At 39.6% G+C, this 18,378-nt stretch overlaps 1 protein-coding gene across 1 annotated transcript; it reads left to right on the top strand.

Moving 5' to 3' along the window:
- Window positions 1–1,948: 1,948 nt before the first annotated feature.
- LOC137256617 (cytochrome P450 2D4-like) lies at window positions 1,949–12,687 on the top strand. The gene is made up of 8 exons (XM_067794499.1): window positions 1,949–2,345; window positions 5,895–6,117; window positions 7,537–7,663; window positions 7,883–8,039; window positions 9,837–9,973; window positions 11,019–11,115; window positions 11,942–12,145; window positions 12,505–12,687. Exons 1-8 carry the CDS (start codon window positions 1,949–1,951, stop codon window positions 12,678–12,680), a joined length of 1,518 nt encoding a protein of 505 aa, XP_067650600.1. The 3' UTR covers window positions 12,681–12,687.
- Window positions 12,688–18,378: the final 5,691 nt, after the last annotated feature.

The following is an 18,378-nucleotide window of genomic DNA, read 5'->3' as shown; positions in this document are numbered from 1 at the left end:
CTCAGATTATAAAGCTAACATTAGATCTTATATCCGTGATCTGATGCAAAAGAAGTAGGACACCCAGGTAGGCATCAATAAATGACATGAAATAAAACCCTATATTGGTTACACCTACTTGGGTTGTCGGTCCAGATTTGAAGAGGTCATTATGAGACGATGCCGCACTGGTCACACCAGATATACGCATAAATACCTTATGAAAGGTGAGGATTTTGTATCCCTCGAGATGAAATAATCACGGTCAAGCATGTCTTGCTTGATTGCGTTGAATATTCCATCACAAGGGATACCTATTTAAAATCACGTAGTATGAAGGACCTTTTTACTAGTATCAGTTCTCACTTAATCATTGCATTTTAAAAAGAATTAGATTTATTAAATGAATTGTAAATAGATAATGTTTTATTATTTGAAGTTTAAATTTATAAATGTGCTTGTTAGTGGCTGTATCCTCAAAGGGTGTTGAGGTACCGTAAAACTATTGTCCTCCTGAGAGGGTACGTAAGTCCACAAACATTCAAACTAAATTCAAACTTTCCATGATTTTAATCGTAGAATAGTGAGTGAGTGAGTTTAGTTTTACGCCGCTTTTAGCAATATTCCAGCAATATCACGGCGGGGACACCAGAAAATGGGCTTCACACACTGTACCCATGTGGGGAATCGAACCCGGGTTGTCGGCGTGACGAACCAACGCTTTAACCACTAGGCTACCCCACCGCCCTAATCGTAGAATAAGTGTCCTTTAACTGAATGGCTAGATTTCCCGAATTAATGACGGCTGAGGGGATGATGTAAATCCACCTAGGGTCCATGCAGGTAGCGAAGGTACTGTAAGTCCCCATGGTCCCTAGTATGGTGATCTACCTTCAGTTGTTAGCAATCTATAGCCCATTTTTATATTGTATTGTCCTCGATAGATAAATTGTTTTAGGTAGAGGTACTAGTTTTATATTCTACTCTGTTATATTCTAGTTATTTTACTGTCCTTCTTTGACAGGTTTTATAATAGAAAATTGTTTTATTTCAGTATTAAATGTTCTCGTCACGATATGGCGGAGATATTGCCGATGTGACGTTAAATATTAACTCACTCACTCACTCCTCATCCCGAAAATAGGTGTGTGTATGTGCGTGTGTGTGTGCGTGTGTGTGTGTGTGTGTGTGTGTGCTTCATTACTTTCCAGGTGTATAATATTTGGCTTAGTATTTTTACTATATTCCAGATGGAAGTTGTCTAAGTGAGTGAGTGAGTGAGTGAGTTTAGTTTTACGCCGCACCCAGCAATATTCCAGCTATATGGCGGCGGTCTGTACGTAATCGAGCCTGCACCAGACAATCCAGTGACCAACAACATGAACATCGATCTTCGCAATTGGGAACCGATGACATGTGTCAAACATGTCAGCGAGCCTGACCACCCGATCCCGTTAGTCGCCTCTTACGGTCAAGCATAGTCGCCTTTTGTGGTAAGCATGGGTTGCTGAAGGCCTATTCTACCCCGGGACCTTCACGGGTCGGAAGTTGTCTTAAACTACATTACTTTGGGCTATGAAGGTAACAAAAGGATATCAAGCTATCACGTTTACTAGTTTCCTCTCTCCTGACCTGGGTCAGCATGCCTCACCGCACAAGGAATGTGTGGATATGAGTTACTACCCTCACGCTTCAATGCCTCGCCATATCTTGCAGATCGTGTGTGTGTGTGTGTGTATGTGTACCTGCTGAACCTTGACTAAATTTAGCATGGTCACATCAAAGACCGGCACACAACCCAGGCATGTAGGAGCTAGGAGGATAAAATATGGACCGTCGAAACTGAACGCGGTCTCTTTACGAAAGTGAACGCTCATTTTATTACTGCATGGACTATTAACCCAAATTTCAACTTTCAGGGTCAAAAGAGAAAGAAAAAATCGCGTTCATCAATCGCACGTGTTTCACGATGGAGGCTGCAGTAGACGGAGTGATCAAGTGGATTGAGAAGAACAACACCGTTCTCACATGTTGGGGGATATCAGTACTCGTCCTCATTGTCAGTGCCCTGTACCTCATCTGCCGCAGGGGTGGGGATGAACGGGCACCCCCGGGACCAACAAGATGGCCGATATTGGGTTCCTTCCTCAACATGGCGTTGTTAGGGAGAGACAACGCTCACAGGTTCTTCCCTATGATACACAAGAAGTATGGCGAAGTCGCCAGGATATATTTTGGACAATATCCGGTGATTGTTGTGTCTGGATATGATGCTATAGAAGAGGCGTTTGTGAAACAAGAAGAGAACACCATGGACCGACCTAGCTTCGTCGCGGGAGTTAAGGCCATTAAACGCCTTGGGAGAGGTACGTACTGGAAGTTCGCCTGTGCTTGACACGTCTGTTTTCAGGGATTGGCTTCATGAAAAACAGGAGATAGGAGTAATCTGCACTATATCTGCACTAATAGCACGGCTCGTGCACCAGCAGGGGCAGAGAAATTTTATTTAGAAAATGTCGGTGGACACTTCATTTTCACGAGAGTTTCAATGTTCATTTAATAAACTTTCAGGACAGGGGTGCGCAAACCAGTTCGTTTTATCTGTCAGTTTGCATTGAGCTTGTCCGTTTAAACGTTGACTAGCGATGACTTTGCATCGTATGTCGAGTAGTGCGCATCCTGAAAGTTGACTAGCGATGACTTTGCATCGTAGGTCTAGTAGCGTGCACCCTGTAAGTTGACTAGCGATGACTTTGCATCGTATGTCGAGTAGTGCGCATCCTGTAAGTTGACTAGCGATGACTTTGCATCGTATGTCGAGTAGTGCGCATCCTGTAAGTTGATTAGCGATGACTTTGCATCGTATGTCGAGTAGTGCGCATCCTGTAAGTTGACTAGCGATGACTTTGCATCGTAGGTCTAGTAGCGTGCATCCTGTAAGTTGATTAGCGATGACTTTGCATCGTATGTCGAGTAGCGCGCATCCTGTAAGTTGACTAGCGATGACTTTGCATCGTATGTCGAGTAGTGCGCATCCTGTAAGTTGACTAGCGATGACTTTGCATCGTATGTCGAGTAGCGCGCATCCTGTAAGTTGACTAGCGATGACTTTGCATCGTATGTCGAGTAGCGTGCATCCTGTAAGTTGACTAGCGATGACTTTGCATCGTATGTCGAGTAGCGTGCATCCTGAAAGTTGACTAGCGATGACTTTGCATCGTATGTCGAGTAGCACGCATCCTGTAAGTTGATTAGCGATGACTTTGCATCGTATGTCGAGTAGCGTGCATCCTGAAAGTTGACTAGCGATGACTTTGCATCGTATGTCGAGTAGCGCGGATCCCGCTGTGTGTAACCTGGTCCACCCCGTAGTTAACTACATTCCATACTTTTCAATATATATATGAAACACATCAAACGGCGAGAAAGGCAACATCTCAATATCAAGTCAGCCGTGACGCTCTGACGCCCTGAAAACCTTTTCTTATCTCGGTGCTCAGTTTATGTTACTTAGTAAACTAACTGTTTTGGGTTGGTTGAATGCCCTAGCTATTGGAGCGGGTGCTGTTTATACTGAAATCCCGCGTTCGAGTCTCCATACAATGAAAGCACATTTATCCGCCAACTTGATTTTAGTTTCCATTTTTTACTGTTTCACTGTTATTTGAATGTTACGGTATGGGTAGTGGCAGTTATATCAAACCTACTATATATGTGAATTTTGATCTATGTTCAGCAGAATCGATGTACTAATATTTCTTCAATCGGAAGATGATATGTTTTCATTCTGTTTGTCACATTCACACTTCATTTGTCTCAAGCGAGTAATGGTTAGGTAACACATACAGAAATCAAACCTACTCATCTGAAAGTTGGAGGAGACATATGTCTTTGAATCTCTCTTTCTCTCTCTCTCTCTCTCTCTCTCTCTCTCTCTCGCACGCGTGTGTTATAGAGATCACTGTACGTGTGCAAGTATGTACAGAAAAAACAACCAAACAAATTATATTCGTGTTGCGCGCTCTCTCTCTCTCTTTCGCTAAATCTACACATACACATACACTCTCACACGCATAAGAAACGCAAGTTTTTTTTTTATCCAAACAGGAAACCAACTCGAAACCTTAAACTGATATGAGATTTTGGGCATGTAACGAAGCCTGACTGTTATCAATTACTTTTGTTGCGTGTTGGAGTAAAAACACAACAATAGAAGCAATCACCAAAACGCAACATTCCAGTGAGCATGTGGGTATCATGCACAAACTGCTCATGAAATCGAACATACACTTGTCACCACTAGTAGTGGGTATAAGACTGCACCATAGTTGGGTCTATTACTCCTGGTTCAGCAACACCACGCTTAACTCAAATTGAAAGAAACCAGGCTATCGGACGTTTGGATGCTGGAGTGTCTGTCCAAAATGTTGCCCGTCATTTCGACATAAACATAACCACGATTTCCCGTCTCCAGCATCGATACAACGCTACACAAACCACAGATTACAGTCGTCGGTGCGATCGCCATACCCAAGGTGCATCTACCAAAGACAAGATCGACACGTTTCCCGTCAACACTTGCATGATACGTTCTTGTCAACCGATTTACCTGTCGAAAACTTAATTAATTATGCCATCAGTCTTGGTAGCCAATAAAATGTCTTCACTCAATATTTTTTGTCTGTCTGACACTGTTTGTATTTCTTCTATTAAATGTTCAATCAAGAAAGTAGTCCGTCGTATTCTGACCGTAGGTCTATCCCCTTGGAGTATCTAAACACGGACTCAAATCCGATCTCAAATATATTTTGAAATAGATGTTTTTATCGATGCAAAAGTATATTCATTGAGTGTCAGTTATTACAAGGTGTTTTCGAAATTCAAATACAAGCCACAAACCCATTCATTAATAAAGAATAATACCTTCCAACTACCTACCTCACCCTGCTGAGTAGCTTTGATGTTATGAATATATGTCATAGATTGTGAAATCAGTAATTTAACGAAATGACTAATACTAGGAGGGTCAACCATTTCGCGTCATTTTGAGTAACAATCAATATGCTTTTCATGAAATTTCGTTTCATCTATGTGGTGGAAAGGAGGTTTCGCTGCTTCGGACGCAGCAAGTGTCAAAGAAGCAAGTGCTTCAAAGCCAAATTGAAGTGCAATAGTCGCTGCCACAATAGTTTTAACTATTCAACTAAGCGACCTTGAAATTGTGATCCAACTTTGTTGATTAAGTGAAATTTCATGAAATAATTGAAATAGACTGATTGTTGTTACACAAGATGATACAAAATGGTTGACCCTCTTAACTGTTTACGAAATGGCCGAACGTTTTACTCATTTGACAACCAGACTTTAATATATACATCGCACTACACGGGAATGAAGAAAGTCCGGTGCAAAATGGTCCTTTATCTCACTAGTGTCGCTTTCCTAAATCTATTTTGCCTTTTACGCCTTTAGATTACTCGTTTCGGTAGGTACTCGTATCAAACTATTCACCGGTTTATTCACATTATTAATTTAAGTAGCCTAATCCACTTTCATGATTTAATGCACTTTGGGTGCAACGTGTGAATCCCATTTCTGGTGTCCCCCGCCGTGATATTTGCTAGAATGTTGCTAATAGCGGCGTAAAATCGTACTCATTCACTCAAGGATTCCAGAAACGTTTAGAGGGACCATATAAGTGTAGACGACAAAGACAGATAACTCTTAATTCATGTAAAAGTATTTCTCGCTATCGCTGCCCGCTTTTGCACCCGGACAGACACGCTTGCTCTTCTTTATTTTCAACTGTCAGTGAATATTGCTCCCAGTGCATTTACAATAATTTCTCCCAAAACTAATATTAATAACATTGTTCACACACCAAGGTTCCATCTTTGACATGCTCTTTGTTCCAGGAGTTTTGTATGCCAGTGAAGAGGACTGGACAGGGCCAGGCAAACTGCTGCGATCAGGTCTTGCTAGAATTGTTAGCAGTGTGGAATATGAAACAATCCTAACCGAGGAGATAAAGATACTTATTGATGATTTCACGAAGGCGGGCCAGATAAACTTTAAGCTTGGGGGCACCATAGACAAGGCGGTCCTGATTTGTCGATATGCCGCAATTACTGGAAAGAGGTAAGTGTAAATATGAAATTCGAATATGAGACTTGATTATGGTGGGAGGATTTCAAAAGACACAGAAACCTGCTTTGAATGTTCGAGGGAACGTACTAACTCCTTTGGATGGTTTCATGGGTTAAAGATATACAACAACAGATCGTTTTTCGGAAGATAGGTATACCTCGTCGGGGGTCAAAGACAAAGACTGATCCTCTTCAAAACATCCAGAAAAAACAAATGGCCAAGGTGTAATGACCAACAAATGACCAAGGTGTAATGGCCAACAAATGACCAAGGTGTAATGACCAACAAATGACCAAGGTGTAATGGCCAACAAATGACCAAGGTGTAATGACCAACAAATGACCAAGGAGCACCTCGGAGCTCTTAGAGTTCCAGCGGACCACCATACCGGTATGACAGTCAAAATAAAGCCTGTATACACGACCCACAGCTTTAACTGAATGTTTCTGGCATTCTGACACAGTTAATAGACCCTTGATATGTTTGTTACAAGTGAGTGAATTTAATCACTCTTCATTTCTTGTAGTGGAGGCCACAGGCCCATTCTACACTTACAATAGGTCAATAGATAGTATATACTATATACAATACAAACAATAAATTTATAGTTCGGTTATGTTACATTATGAATTATGTAGAGATGACTAAGACAAATAAATACATACACTGCTATATTTTTTACAATTTCTGGATTTATCTCTGACATGAAAATGTTAAATTTATGTACAGTAGGATACAGATAGTATTTCTTTGGCAGAAGTATGAATCTTAGATGTTGATACACATTCCAAACTAATGAAAATCATATTCGTCTTCAATATATCGTTCTTTGCATACAAGGCATAATCTATCAACTTTAGTTTCATGAAGGTATCTGCTAGTTTCATTTCGATGTCCGTGTGAAAAACATCTAAACTGAGCAAACTCGACCCTGAATTTTGACATAGTGAGTTCTTTGATATAGAATTCTAAGCCAAAAATTGATTAAAGGAAATAGAGGCTGAATATTTAGTGCTGTTATCGAGGGCTGCATGCCGATCTTGCTCGTGAGATACTTTAAATCTGCATACAAACACCGACATAAAATTCTAAGTACACATTGGTCCTCCCAAAGAACACCAAAGCCAGACATGTAGAGAATGTTTGATTTTAGCGGCCCAGTAAGTTTTCCCCTTGTTACAATCTAGAACTAGTAACAGCAGCTTGTCTACGGCAAGAAGGTGACTATTTACGGTGACAGTTGCATGCAGTTACAAATATGACCAGTTTGCACTATCTGACGCTTATGTGACGTCAAAATCATGACGTCAAAATCATGAAGATATGGTGATACAACCAATACTTAAATACGAAAGTACAAAATGAAATCTAACACGTCTGCTGCTATTGTTTGTGTTTATATATTTACAGGCTACCTCATACCCATCCTAATATTGAGAAGTTACAAGTGTATCTAGATGATATTTCAAAGTATGGTGGGACGTTCTCTCCTTTAGCAACGGTGCCTCTGCTAAAGTATCTACCATTTACTAGAAAGGTGAGAGAAATAATATGATAGTCAACGATCTTGCTGTGTCTGTTTTGTTTTTTTTCAATTTAGAGACAGACAGGCTTAAATCCCTAATCAAATGCTGAACATTAGTGCTGGGTAAGGAACATAATAAAATGCCCGTTTCCGAAATCACGTTTGTGTGATATTAACACTGTCAGAAATCTTGTATACAGTTCCGTAAATCACAAACATTGTCTATTTCAGGCGTACCGAAATTTAATTGGAGCATACGATGGTATTCATGCCATGTTGAAGGCGGACGTCGAGGACAGAAAGCCAAACTATGGGGGTCGAGAGCAGTCTGTGCTTGATTTCTTTCTCAAGGAACAAAAGGACAACCCGGAGTCAACACACTATTCAGGTACCTTCACATACTATGTAAAGAAAAACGACTGGATGAAGAAAGACCATTCTCCCAGAAATATTTCGGATATTCACTTTCCATGAATGTTTTGTTTTCTTGATCGAAATTTGACTTGCCAAAATGAACATCGCAGTAATATATTTAATTTGATTAATACATATGTGAAGACAGTCTTGAACTAGACAGTTTTGTCTCCTTATCATTTTGATTAAAAGGCAGGGCACTTTACCTCAGAGGCGTCTGGCTTCATAACTTCTATTTCGACGCAGTGGTGACCCGTGAAGGCGACTCAGCTTGTCGTAAGAGGCGACTAACCGGATCGGGTGGTCAGGCTCGCTGACTTGGTTGACACATGTCATCGGTTCCCAATTGCGCAGATCGATGCTCATGTTGTTGATCACTGGATTGTGTGGTCCAGACTCGATTATTTACAGACCGCCGCTATATAGCTGAGATATTGCTGAGTGGGGCGTAAAACTAAACTCGACGCAGTGGTGTTTCAGAGTGACGTCATGGTCCAGGTACTGTCCTTATACATTGCTGTAAAAAGACCCCTTTCTTCATGGTAGAAAAATCGACTTTCCAAAATGAGCACCTCAGTAATACATTAATGCGTTTGATCCATAGTTATCATAAATATTTTGCTTATGGATGTTTTGTCAACATTCTGACAAACAAGATATCACAAAAGCGCGTGACTTTGTGAGTTTCATAAGGGTGACGTCATGTCTGAAAAACAATTCCTGCAAATGTAGTAGCTAATGATGTACTAACTCCTGAAGACCTTGTGTCTGTACGCTCTCACGAACGTCATTACTGCTGACAGAGCTGCGAAATATGCACGGGTTAGATTGCTTAGTTTTTGATTACACAATGAGATTCAGAAAGGTGTCAAATGTAACATGTTGTATTTGTGGGATTACAATGTAACAGTTAAGTACACATTCTAGTAGTGGAAAGTCCAGTCAAAATCAAATTTATAACATATGTTACATGCTAATATTTTGCGTGCACGTAATAATGGCTGTATCTCAAATCGTTCAGTTATCTGATGGCATCTTTGCACTTGTTCATTGCAGTAGTTGCACTTCAAGTTTTCAAGTTTCAAATGTCACCTTTCCTTCTATAAATTTTTGCATCATATCATATCCCTCAGTACCTGAGACTTTAAGCAGAGCATCGTCGTTCGTGCCCCAATACATCAACATGTCTGACTGTTTCCTTTACTACTCTGCAACATAAAACATGTCTCTGTACTCGCTGCTAATTTGGAGAACACATGCGCTATTCTACCAGTGTTTCTGGGCGCAAAAATGGCGTCTTAAGTACATGAAAGTGCCACGTGTACAACTGGGAAAAGGTTCAATTAACCATCTGTGTTTTCATATATATCTAACGTTCATGAATCGTTTGAATATACTCGTAGTCGATATGTGAAATGTTTATGTAGGAAACAAGCTCACTTTAAAGCAGGTGACTGGCTTGCTTGCGTAGTTCAAGTTCAGTTATTAAGTAATTTATTTTTCGAATGAAACACGCGAGACTGACAAAGAAATAATGGATGTATGAAAACGTGTAATGTTTCATCTTTAATGTTATTTTTGTTGTTTTATTACTTTGGGGATCGTTTAGTTTTACCATGTGACTACAAGGCAAAAGCTGCATGTGGCGTCTTGTAGAAAAGGAAATGGGAATTAATGTATTTAGATGATTCATGCGCAACTTTAAAGACAAGCTTGCATATCTTCTTTTTTCCTGGTAACTTTTGGAATGTATGGTATATTTGTCCTGCAGATGGCAATATAGCCGTGAGTCTGGAGGAGTGTTTTACCGCAGGAGGGCCCCCAATTGGATGGACTCTTGGCTGGGCTGTGATTTATGTAACTGGACATCCGAGCGTGCAAACAAAGTGCCAAGAAGAGATTGATGAGGTGAACATTTAGACCCTGGGATGATGGTACATGAGTACAGATGAACACGGTTGTAGCGAACACAAATACAACTAAGAAATAACTATCCGAGCATATCGATTAGATAATTTGTTCCAGGAAAAAATATAATGTCGTTTTCTGATTGGCTTAGCACTCTTCTATTATTTCCAGTGTCTCCCGCGTACAAGTGAGTAACATTTCTATGTTGCCCACTTGGAATGCTGAACTCATTTGGTACTTCGTAGCAGTAATGTTTTATGTCGAATAACCCTGCATCACGCATAACGTACGGAAATTACATGTTTTGCGAAACGTAATCCAAAACGATGGAAGAGAGATAACTCTAACTATGATTTTGCTGTCTGCAAAATCTAGCGATGGCTAGAAAGAGATTTGCACCCGTGCTTCAAACAATTGAAAATTAACATTTAAGGGTTCGGTAAGATAAATACGGTGTTCACTGGTTCCTCTGGGCCCATGGGTTGATGTACCCCCGGTGTTTGTTTCTGTTCCCGAGCCCGACATTAACCCATGTGCCCCTCATGACCAGTTAACAACTTATATTGTACGTCTGTTCAATTGGTAGTAGCGCGTATCCCTTTGAAGTTATGTGTATCCTGTGGGTAGGGAAATTCGGCTGAAGAGAATGGACGAGATATATACCTGCATAGGAGACTTGACATCAACGCCGTCGGTATATTAAACTCAGATGGAAAGAAAGAATAACGTGAAGAAAGGAATACAATGCACTTCACGTGGACCATCACATGTAATTACTAGGGGAAAAAGTTTGACATATGACATCATATCTGTTCTGAAGGTATGTGGCAAATCCCGTCTCGTCAAGTTTTCGGGCAACGACAAACTGCCCAATGCGTGTGCTACAGTATCGATAATAACTCAGATGGAAAGAGGGGATATTAATCGGAAATGGAAAATAGAAAATATACACATGTAGACAGTCACAAAGCAACAGACTTGGATCATCACTTCTGATTCCCAATGGAAAATACACCCCGTATATGACATCATCTCTGTTCTCAAGGTATGCGGCAAATCCCGTCCCGTCAAGTTTTTAGACATAGAGAGACTACCCAATGTGCGTGCTACAGTATATGAGACACAGCGTCTAGTGACAATAGGTGAGTGAGTAAATGAGATAGGTTTTACAGAAGTTCATTTAGTTCAGTAAGCTTTATTAAGGGAGGATGGTCTTATGGACGATCCCATTCAGCGATCTCATGTATGTATGTATGTATGTATGTATGTATGTATGTTTGTATGTATGTATGCATGCATGCATGCATGCATGTATGTATGTATGTATGTATGTATGTATGTATGTATGTATGTATTTATGTATATCATCTTCTTTCATTTGAGTTAAAGAAATCCGTACTGTATGCAGAATGAAGTACACTACGTCCTGGTCCTATTTTGACACACAGTCAGTTCTGTATAATGGCAATAACAATATTACAGATGATGCAAGTAATTTCGTTAAGCCCCTCGAGATCAAAGCTTACTAAAATGATATGAATGAACCATGAACGAGCACATTGCATTTTGTAGGTAGATTGGGATTGCTCATATACAGTAAACTCCAAACACTAGTTATGAATAGATATGTGTGAAAGTTAAACGACAGAGAGTTTAGTTTTACGCCGCACTCAGCAGTATTCCAGCTATATGGCGACGGCCTGTAAATAATCGAGTCTGGACCAGACTAACCTGCGATCAACAGCATGAGTGCAAATGAAGGCCAATATTTTAAGTTAAGTTAAATGGAAAGTAATGTATCTACTTATCTCGGATAGTTCAGTCAGGTTCCGGCTTTTACTGAAGGTCCTGAGACACGATATACCACCATGACAAGTAAATCAAAATGGTGACGATTTTACGCAACAAAAGATGACTCTTTCAAAAAATTCTGATCAAAACAATGTTTAAGTTTTCTATCTATTCCAGTTCCTGCCTCTGCACCACATCTCACTAGAACCGAAATGGATTTGAAGGGTTTCCATATTCCGAGAGAGACACTTATGTTCAACCACATCAGATCGGCTCATATGGACGAGACTCAGTGGAAGAACCCACAAGAGTTTGATCCTTCACGGTTCCTGGATGGCAACAGTGTCAAAGTTCCTCCAGCATTTATGCCTTTTGGAATTGGTGAGATATTAACAATATATAAAAGTTCAATGGGTTTATATATTTTTACAATATTTAAAGATATGTAAAGGTGCTATACTATGAGTATTAATTTTCATATTACAGTTGTTAGAATTGGTCCTCAGCAACTCATGGGTGTTGGAAGATGCCTCAAAATGGATTTAGTGATCAGTCTCACTGACCTGGGTGACACGTGTTATCGTGTACAAAATGTTCAGATAATGTTATTACTGGATTGTTTTATCACGATGCCATTTTTTTCAGCGAGATCATTGCTGAGTGCGGCGTCAAACAACGAACATGGGAAACAAAATAATCATAGTAGATGAGTTATAACATCCCATTTACCTATATTTCAGGACCAAGGAAGTGTGCCGGATCAGTTGTTGCTGAAAGGGAAATAATAATGATGTTCGCATGTCTTCTCCAAGCATTTACATTTTCCTGTATGGAGACAATGAACTATGATGGAATAGGAACCGTGGCAGGTGTCCGCCCGCCTGAAACCAACATCACTGTTTCCAGAAGAACCTAGAAGCCAGGCAGCCAATAGAAAGACCTATGTATATACTAATATATATACTTCCAGGACGATGTAATCGGCACATAAGGTCCAGTGGCCCAGAGGAGACCGCGGGGAATAAACTCTTTTCATGATAATATCAGAGGATTTGTAATCATTTGTTAAAATATGACCTTCCATGGATAAAAGTACCAATGGTTACTTTTATGTCAGTTACACTGCATATTCACTGTCAGCAAAGGTAAACAACTGTGTCAGTCCTCATATTTACTGTGTCCATGTCCATGGGTAAGGATACGTCCTCTGTGGTCCATTCGAGAAGCGTACGTTATTTTGTTGACAAGTCTTCAAAATACAATAAATTGATACTTTTGTACATTTAACATAGTGGTAAGATAAATACCTTGTATGCTTCTCCCTATGGTAATACCATATGATGTACGCCTGTTTGTAGCTCGGAAAAACACTGCTGAAAAACAGGCGAACATCAGACCGTATTAGCTTCGAGAAAAGCATATCACTTGTAATAACCTTTCAAGTTAATTGCGCACAAAAACGATGATTATTATTCCTAAATAATAAACATAAATGCTAAAAATTAATTTCTCCTTTAGGCACAATGAGCAAAACAAATGCAAACCCCACACGAATGAACCACTGAAAATCAGAGGCGACATGCCTCTAGCGTATTAAAATCGGACAATGGAGATTGTCTTTGGCAGAGGCTCGTCTTGTAAGGATTTCACCAGTGAAGTGTCTCATAATATTTAGATTTACATTAATTCTCTTTGAAAATCACAAGGAAATCCTCATATGGCATCTGTGCGCTAAAATTCTTAAACTGGCTTTTTTCATGTCGGCTACTCCATTACGTCAATATTCTTGTCAAAAATATATGCACCAATGCGTATCCTGCAAGTGTTGTCCTACTTCTTTAATAACGAAATTCAATAGTTAGCCACTGAGTTGAATTTTGTAGTCACAGCGGCATTATCTTGGCCATATTGTGATTTCATGATAAATGTACAAATTTTAAAAACCTGTCGACAGAGGATAGTAACCGCGACTAAAAAATCATTTTATCAAGAAATAGAAGTAGCACACGCACATATCTCTAACTCAAGATTTCAAAGCAGTATAAAAAAAGGGATGATCGCAACCAACTGAAGGTCGATCATTACGCTAGGGATTATGGGAACTTACAGTACTTTCACTGTCTGAATGAATCAAGCTGGATTTATGCTATCTGTTTATCCACTGGCGAATTCACCTACGCGAGACTGAAGTTGATCAATAAGTTATCATCACAATGTTAACTTGTAGTCATACTAGGCTCTATGCACTACTGGCTTCCATGTTATCCTTGTATCCATTGTTAACCCTTTGTCTTTATCATCACTTGTTAATTAGTTTATGTATATATATCGACTGTTCTCTCCCTGTATCGTTCACACTTTGAAAACGATACAATAACCTGTATCGAAACGTCGTGTTCAAGTATTAAAGAAGTTGTCATCCATATACAGTTATTCTATCTAATTACTCTTTTAATACATGGCAACATCAGAAACCTGCATCTCAGACATGACTTGATCCTCTGGTCTCGTTCTCTGTGGTAGGTGGCTCGTGGTCTGCATGCTCCTCCAGGTTCAGTCTGTCGTCGATACTTCTCCCGATGGCGTCCTTCAACAAAGAAAATAACCTTACATATTTCTGCTTTGTCTTGTTCGAAATCAGTGCAAAGGCTACAGGGAACAGTTTACAGTTTCTAATATCCATTAAAATTAAAATAAATAGTATAATAATTATTTGTTTTAAAAAAATTGAGTTACCATTATTTCTGTATAATCCCCCTGTCTGGGATTATGAGAACTTCTGGTATTTTTGCATAATCTCCGTTTGTGTTGACAATGTCATAGTCTTAAACTTACCATAATTAGTCCAAAATTGTGGTGGTCATATTTCAATAATAACTTGCTTATTTACTTCAAAATTTTTTTTCAACAGTTAGAGAAACATTCAGATATTTCTTAACATCAAGTTATCGACTTGCGGACCACGTCACTGGCCATCGCACATCAGTAACTTTGAATTATGCAACAAATTCAAGCTGCCGCTACTAAGACTATGCCCCAGGCGTGGCCGGGCGCAACATCGCTGTAAGCAGCTTATGTTGGTTGCGTGGTGATATAAATGTTTTTAAGTGGTCAGTGCGCTCCATGGAGCAGACATGATTGCAAGTGGTACACCAGATGTTAGTTTACAGGTACAATATTAGGTAACTGAGAAATCTCACAGAAGGTTTGAGTCCAGTTGCAGACATTTCACTCTGCTACGAATAAAAACTTCAAGGGACTCTGTTCTAAGGTAAGATTTATTATTGTTCTAGTTAAAATCTTGAAATTACGTCATGTCATATGCGCTCCACTTATGTGTATTACTTTTCACAGTCTTAACCATACGTTTATGTATAGCTCCGAGCAAAAGAAAATGAGACAAACATTGTTTTTTGGTCGCCGCGCGGTGAATTCGAACTTACATGGGTAATATTTTGCTCCACTGACAACAATATGGCATCATGGTATTATCTCCCTTGTCGATACCGCTAGTGAACATGGGTGTAAATAGTATGTTCGTACATGTAATATATATTAGCATATTAGCTCAGCTGTACACTGATTGTTGATATGCCAGTTGATAGATAATCATGTAATTACATAGTATGGGTACGTGTACATTAGTAAATACTCGCGGGTACCCTCGCGTGAATACCGGCTCATGCGAACATGTGCTATGCTACGTCGGTGAAGCAATGAAATAATACAGTACTTAAAATACACGTATATGTTAAAACATCAGTAACGCTATGATGCTGTTAATGTAAGTGTTAACAGTTACTTTATGATATACATTAGTTAGACTAAGATACAATACATTCCAGTCTAGTATCATAAGCAATTTACATTGTAGATGTATTACCGTATTTGCTCTAATCAGTGACGCTCAAACTAGTCATTTAAGTCTGCCAACTCTGTTGTTGAGCTTTCGTCTAAATAACAGTACCACTGTTATGTTGCTAATGTTATATTTAATTGTTAGACATCTACTGTATCTGTCGTGCATATTTATTATTGTTTGCAATCTCTCTATATATGTCATTTCTTACTCTGCTACGTATAAAGACTTCAAGGGACTCAACAGTCTTCTCTCTGTTTTTAAGGTGATGGCGGAGTAGTCAAGTCTGCCAAGTTAATTCGCCTCTAATGTATTGTGAGTTAACCAACACTGAGACAAAACAAGCTACCGTCCGTTTGAGTCAGAAACGGACCGATGAATTGCAAATTTTATCATTCTACAAAATTGCCACATAAATATAAATAGTACACATGTTTCTCATTTACTAATACCCAACAGCTTATATTTGAAAAATTTGCGGACTCCACCAAAAAAGTTGTTTAAGAAACTATCATCATTGAAAACGCAACAGTTGTTATCTGTCACGGCGGGGTGAAACCGCAGAAACGGAACAGCCACCATCTCGTCGTGCACGGGATACACATGCCTGATGAAAAATGAAGTTGAATGCTGACGTGAAACAGTTGATGATTAAAGTGTACTGATTTTTCAGTGCTGAAACCGAAGTTACAAACCATTCTGTGTCATTAATAAATTCCGTAAGAGGACATCAAAAGATTCAGAAGTATCAGCAAAGGTACTGACAAATGTTCTGGAACACAAACGTTGTGAGGGTGAAAGGCGTGACTTACCCCATATGTCCTACCCAGTGAGATGTTTTATCATGCTTTAAAGACTCACATGGTTGGATTGCATTGTTTTAAGAGTGACGGCACCTGGAGCTATCACGACGAGGGACACATAAATAGGGGAATCGAATCAGGGTCCTGCCGGAACTTGAAAGCAAGTCGGTCATGTTATGGAATTTTCGTATTATGCAAATTTGACAAAGCCGGATAGCAAGGAAAAGTTAGCATAAGAGCTGCAGAAATGTGTTTGCTCATACAAGATGCTGAATGATTGTATTTACCGCTCTCCCTACAGCAGATACTATTATTCTGTCCATCAGCACCGTGCATCTTGCATTCACAAGTATACTAGTGTTCAAAAGAAAGTATACAATGTGCTTGACTGAAGTTGAAAGAAAACAGAAGCATTCATGACTGAACATCTGTTTAATTTCAAAAGAGTAATCACCTCTGCAGCAAATGTACAAACTTTCATTTTATACAAAGTCAAAAGTATCGCATGACTGACATTGTATATAGATCTGGGCAAGCAGAAGAGGTCCTTTATTTACAACACACTCTGCTGATAACAGTTAGTTCTTTCATAATATCTTTCGGAACAATGCCTTTGACTACAGCCGACTTGGTATTGTTCATTTACATGGGTCAATATTTTAGAACTGATGTTTTATTGTTGACGTTCATCAGCTCATGAAGGCATTGGTTGACGGGGGCCAATTCCATGATGCGTCAAATGAAAAGTGTTTAAAGGACAAGATAGTCATGTGACATACTGAAATTGGGAAATGAACGACAGATGTACTTTTAGTATCCGTACAGTCGAGGTCAACCACCATTGTCAATATATACATATATACATATATCATGTCAAGGTTTTCCATGCAATTTAATTCTTAAGCGCATGCCAACGTATATACCAAATTCTGTGCGCATTGACTAAAGCTCGACAATGAACCCACTGAGGTACGACTTATGCAGAGACCAGCTGATATTGTGTTATCAGAATAGCATTTCGAATCAACATCAACACTCTATGACTGGGACGGGTCCAAATTTTCAACCCGCGTACCCCACCCTCTAGTACCCTACCCTACCCGGATACCCTCAATGTTAATTCCTAACGTCAAATACAGCTGTATATTCTTCAGTCCTGGGGTAAAATATATATTTCCAGTACCTTAACCACGTATTAAAATAAAAATAAGTGTAAATTATGTCTAAATATTCAAAATTAATGCAACCTTTTCCGTGAAAGAATATTTAACATTTTACATTGTTTGATGTACTAATTACATGAGTATAACGGGTCCGGGTTTTGAGACGGGTACTCGGATTACCCACCCATCCCGGGTATTCGGGTTACCTATCCCGGCCCTACTACAATCCATATCATGAGACTTACTATGTATTTATTCATTAATCATCCCACAGGTTCACAAATATGAGGTAAAATTGATCTTCGGCAACCGGTGTTGTCGCAAGAGGGAACTAATGGGATCGGGTGGTTGTTCTCACTTACTTGCGAAGATCGATGCTCATAGTGTCATGGCCACGGTGTGTGTAACTTGTTTCTGTTTATCATTACATATTACTAAAACTGAGGACTGCATATTTTTGTGAGTGAGTAAGTGAGTGAGTTTAGTTATACGCCGCAATCAGCAATATTCCAGCAATATGGCGGCGGTCTGTAAATAATCGAGTCTGGAACAAACAATCCAGTGACCAACAACATGAGCAGCGATCTGCGCAATTGGGAACCAATGACATGAGTCAAACATGTCAGCGAGCCTGACCACCCGATCCCGTTAGTCGCCTCTTACGACAAGCAGAGTCGCCTTTTTATGGCAAGCACGGGTCGCTGAAGGCCTATTCTACCCCGGGACCTTCACGGGTCTCATATTTTCATGAACGTTACAGTAAAGCAAGATGTTTATCTTGACATTTTC

Source organism: Haliotis asinina, chromosome 11, assembly GCF_037392515.1.
Source record: "Haliotis asinina isolate JCU_RB_2024 chromosome 11, JCU_Hal_asi_v2, whole genome shotgun sequence".
NCBI classification, from domain to species: domain Eukaryota; kingdom Metazoa; phylum Mollusca; class Gastropoda; order Lepetellida; family Haliotidae; genus Haliotis; species Haliotis asinina.
Note: the sequence above shows the minus strand (reverse complement) of the source record. Positions and strands in the feature narration are given on the sequence as shown.